Below are 5,172 nucleotides of genomic sequence, written 5' to 3' on the forward strand. Positions count from 1 at the left end.
GGGCCTTTGTGAATTAAGGTAACGATATGTAGGCTCTGACTTACCTCACTTGCTGCTACCTTTCAAACATTGCTGTAGTTTTTGTAAGCAACCACGCATGCGATTATCCTCGCCAGCGCCGCGTTTTTGTTCGACCACACGCACCTCAGCTAGCAAAAACTCCATGATCTGCAAAATCGTTTCCGGTGTAAATTGCGCTAGCCGCTGCAACAGCTCAAAGAAGAAAAATGTATAGTAGGCCAGATGCTTTTTGGTAAGCAGCCGTAAGTGCTCCGCCAGCAGAGCCTGTAGCGCAGTTGAACGCTTGTAAGTGGAGCAGGTGACAATGCGTTTGAAGAGATCCAGCAGCAGCGCACGGCTGGGCACTACTTCGTCTACCATCATGATGTGTTCGAGCATGACCAACGATGTGGCTTTCATCAAAGTCTCCAAACGCGAAGTTGAAATATCGATTGCGCTGCTACTGGCGTCTATTGACTCGACCACCTCTTGAAAAATGGTCACCACTAGACAGGCGTTCGGATCGGCTTGTCGGCGCTGGGTAGCTAAAAATAGGCTTGTAAGCTTTTCGAACACAAACAAAGACAGCTCCGCATTGTCGCTTTGAAGGCAGCTAACAAAAGGTCTGGCAACGGTTTTAGCGTTTGGTGAAATTTTGAAATGCGGAGTCCACTTTTGTATTAGATCTGTTAGCGTTTTGCTGATGTACGGATCAGCTTTGAAGTTGAGTCTTCCAATACCCTGCACCAGCACCGGCCAAATTTTATGTATCAATTGCGCCAACTTGCCGTCCGGTGCTTTTCCCATTTGCACATTGGTGGGCAACACAAAGCGCGTCATGACCACATGAAAGAAGCAATTTACCTTGGATTTTGTGTAGACGATGTGAACGCAGTTATAGATGACAATTGCTAGAAAGCTGTAGAAGCGAAAGGCCACCTCAGTCTTCTCTTGCTTTAAATCACCCTGCAGCCATCTGTCGAAATTGCGCAGGTAAGCGTTCAAATTGTCCGCGATGCAAAATCGCCGCTGATGGTCTGTTGCGCAATTATCGTAATGCTTGCCAACCGCAGATATGAAAACACAGAGCGGCTCCTTCGCTTGCAACAGCTCGTCGGCATTCAAGTCATCGGTCATCATTCTGAACTCATTTAGCTGCACCACGATTCGCGTCAATTGCGCAACATCCTCATTGACAGCAGTCAACTGCACCAGACTCTTCAGCCACGCATGTATCACCACATTTGACTCGACCAACGCGGAACGCTCTGTTTGCAATACCTTGCGCAAAAACTGTGGCAGCGCCTGTCGACACGCCACAGGCGCATCGATGAAGTAGGTGAATAGTTTTTGGAACGTTGGCGTATCCGGCACTGTGCAAGCGTGTGAGCAGAAGTCCGCCGCGAGTTGTGGCAGCCACTGACTGTAGCCGCTGGCGAACTGCTGTTTCACAAATGGCAACACATGCGCATTGAGTGCCCTGAAGAGCTCTGAGTTGGACTCGATAAGAGCCTCATTGCGCTGCAACTTGCCGAATATGAGGTGGAGCGCCTCCAGACTGCGGTCCTGCTCTGCGGGTGTGCAGGTTTGCAAAAAATTCGGCAGCCATGCGTCGATGAGCAAGTGCTCGCCACGCCGAAAGTCATCCGCCTGCATGAAGATGTCCAGCAGCGCCTCAGCTAGAACTTTGGAGACACTCAAATCACAATTTATAGCTGCGAGTTGCTGCAGAATCTTGGACACATAGTCACCAATTTCACAACGCCGTTCGGCATAAAGAATTAGTAACGCCATGTGCCCTTTAGTGACTGCAATTTGGCGGCCAGCTGGTATTTTGTCCAAAGCAATGGAAAGCAATTTAGTACTCAATTTCGGAGCCAGCTCTTCGAAGTCTCCACAGAGCGCCAACGCCAAAAACAACTCAATTATGTGGTGTATGCCCGTCTCGTTTAACGCGAGAAACTTTTGCGCGCTGAATTTAGTGTAGATACGCCCTAGCAGCTTCTGCGCTTGATGTCGCGTCGAAGTCGTTTCTAACAGACGACGCAGGTTTTTGCCCAAAAGCAAAATAAAAAGCGTATAACTGCTTAAGTTGGCATCAGAAGTGAAATCCTCTTGCGTCAATAGCGCACGATAACGTTCCACATAGGCTTTACCGCTGGCGCAAGCCACAGCCAAGATGCTCGGCGCGGAACCGGCAGCGTAGAAGGAAGCATTGAGTCGTTTATGAAAGTGTTCCCACAACAGTATAGGTATGCCAACGCGAGCACGCCACCAATGCAGTAGTGTTGGCGTTAGTAGGCAAATAAACACACGGGTCTGCTCCTCGCTTGGGTTACCGTTGAAAAATTGCTGTGTGCACTGCTCCAGGGTTTCCCAATTCTCTGCTGTGTCAGCCATGGCACGCTCATGGGACGGACCAACAAACTGACCATTGGAACGATATCCAAAAAGTCGCACCAGTGCGCGCTGCAGCCAGTTAGTAAATTCGGCTAGAGTCAATGTTGTCAGGGAGAATTTATCTGATAAAGAATAGAGGGGTATTAGTTAAATACATATAACATCAAAGTAATGGCAGTCTCACCCATTCGTGTTTTGAGTTTCGACATTGTTTCGTTGAATAGCTGCCAAAAAGTGAGCTGTTCACCAGCCACTGCAAGTGGTGTAAGCGCCCACTTCTGCAACGCGAGCTGCACATATAACCAGCACTCTTTTATGCATGTGCAGGGAAAGGGTGAGCTATACAGTAGTTCAGCAGGCCGCTTATTTGCATACAAACACAAAGAACAAACCACCAGGTCATCAAAAAGACGTTCCAACTGGCTCATTAAAGTACCACCGTGCGTGACCTTGCCATCTATCCGCGCCGTTTGTGTGCACAATTGAAATTTGTACAGAATACACAAGTCCAACAACTTCCATTCGAGCGCACCGTGTAACATGTGATAGGCGGCTGCATTGCATTCATTTCCTTTACAGCTGTTTGCGAAATAAATTAGCTTCCAAGTGTCTAGTTCAGTGGTGCGATTCAGTAGCCGCCTCATGCTGTCCATATTAGGACGCAGTAGTGTCCATTGCTCTTCAGTAGTGCAGTGCAATAGCATATAAAGAAAATGTGTTACCTGTTGCCTGCGCGTGTAGTAACCTATAGTTTCATTTGTGTTGAGTGGTTGTCGTACACTAGCCCATAGATGTTGAACGTGCATGCTGAAATGCGTAAGAAAATTTTTAAGTTGTGCCACAATAGCTTGTACCATTGAAAATAAAAATTGGATTACTTACCAAGCTGTGCCGAATAAGAACTGCATACTGCCATGCACACGCAGTGCCTTCACACCAAATTCGAATTCAGTAATGGTTAGTTCTTCGATTGCTGGTCGCCAGGCAGCTTCAGGATATGTCAACATAAAGCCACATTTTACAAATCCCTCGTTGGCGAATTGAGAATGTGTAGAGTCCTCGCCGCTGCACTGCAACTCGGGCAGCACGGTGTCTTCGATTGTCCCATCTAATGCTTGTGTTGGCTTTGGTACTGATAGGTGGTCTTGAGTAGCTTCTATACAAGCTGTACTTAATAATTCATCGTCTTCGTCCAAATTAAATAGTTCAAAATCCATGAGTTCTATTAAAAAAAATGGAAATTGCAAGGAGTTTGGCAAAAAAAATACGCAGCAAAAACGAAAACGTAAATATTTACGTCTGCAAAATTTGGCGCTAAATGGAGTACGTTCAATGTTTGCTATTCGTGACATAACTATTGGGCAAGGATGATTAGCTTTGTTTCTTAACAGATAATTATCAACGCCAAAGTTAACGCACACAGAAAGATGGGCATCTCTAATCTTTTAACGCGCGTTGTCAATCAGCTGTTGCAAATAAATAAAATTATGTAAAATATTTTTAATTTTTAATCAAGTCTGGGCAAGAAATATAATTTTTCTTGCAATTATTGATTTCAAATATTAATTTATCTGTCGTTAGTATGTTAATTTAGTGGTCAAAGCATTCGCTGCCAAGCGTTCATTGTAGCAAGCATACTTTTAACGTGCGCTCTGTCAAACCAACGCCAGCGCGAAAGTTCTATAGGCTCGTTTACATATAACTTTGGCGTCGCTTCGACAGCTGACTATGAATACATGCATTTATATGAAAGTCTCCACATAACCAAAGTTGGGCAACGCCAACGCCAACACAACGCAGAAAGATGGCCAACTCGCAAGTTTTCGCGCGCATCGCTCGTCAGCTGTTCCAAATAATCAAAATTATGTGATTTAATTTTCCTTTTTAATCAAATGCGGACAAGAAATATGGTTTTTAATGCAATTATTGATATACAATTTTGATTTATCTGCCGCTAGTGTGTTAATTTAGTGACCAAAGTATTCTCTGCTAAGCGTTCATTGTAGCAAGCACGGGCGTTACTCGCGCTGCTGTCAAAGCGACGCCAGCGCAAACGCAACCCCAAAGTTGTATGTGGACGGGCCTTATGTGGACCGGCCTTTAGCATCGGGTTTCGATACGAGTATTTGTTTTTCGATACCTACCCAGTACTTGGTTCAAAAGTATCGATACAAAAATTACTTGGTATCGAACGAAAAGTATCGAGTATGTACTTGTATTTACCTGTATTGTTTCATCTGTAGTGGCGGCCATTGCAACGTTTTGCCAAAGGAATTTAGTAAAATAAAAACTTCCACGCTTTCACGTAATTAAACTAACATCAAAATGTCAAAAGCACATCCACCAGAGTTGAAGAAGTGAGTAGAATTTACTTCAATTAAAAACTTATTTATGGTACTATCACGTGCACTGATTATTTACCGGCACAGGTACATGGACAAACGAATGCTGCTGAAACTGAACGGAGGACGCTCTGTTGCTGGTATTTTGCGTGGTTTCGATCCGTTCATGAATGTAGTGCTGGACGAAACTGTGGAAGAGTGTAAAGATAGCACGCGCAACAACATTGGCATGGTGGTAGGTGTTGATTTTGAGTTGAAGAATGCGAAAATATAATGCACTTTACTTCATTCAGGTAATTCGTGGTAACAGCATTGTTATGGTAGAGGCGCTCGATCGAGTATAATACAATTAAGGAAGTCGCCTAGTTTGACGTCTTAATTGGTATATATGTATGAAGTAATAAAATTTAATATAAGGTGAAAACATAAA

General features: G+C 44.6%; 2 protein-coding genes across 2 annotated transcripts; one reads left to right on the forward strand and one right to left on the reverse strand.

Moving 5' to 3' along the window:
- On the reverse strand, positions 1-3,622 carry LOC118748558 (protein MMS22-like; the record flags this gene model as incomplete). The annotated part of the gene is given in 3 exon segments (XM_036483081.1): positions 1-2,522; positions 2,585-3,207; positions 3,283-3,622. Coding segments are annotated over 3 exon segments (3,435 nt in total). The 3' UTR covers positions 1-45.
- A 965-nt stretch (positions 3,623-4,587) lies between these two features.
- On the forward strand, positions 4,588-5,172 carry LOC118748570 (probable small nuclear ribonucleoprotein G). Its single transcript, XM_036483101.1, has 3 exons — positions 4,588-4,757; positions 4,830-4,977; positions 5,036-5,172. Exons 1-3 carry the CDS (start codon positions 4,726-4,728, stop codon positions 5,084-5,086), a joined length of 231 nt encoding a protein of 76 aa, XP_036338994.1. The 5' UTR covers positions 4,588-4,725; the 3' UTR covers positions 5,087-5,172.

Source organism: Rhagoletis pomonella, unplaced genomic scaffold (genome assembly GCF_013731165.1).
Source record: "Rhagoletis pomonella isolate Grant_MI unplaced genomic scaffold, Rhpom_1.0 Rhpom_scaffold_00013, whole genome shotgun sequence".
Lineage (NCBI taxonomy): Eukaryota > Metazoa > Arthropoda > Insecta > Diptera > Tephritidae > Rhagoletis > Rhagoletis pomonella.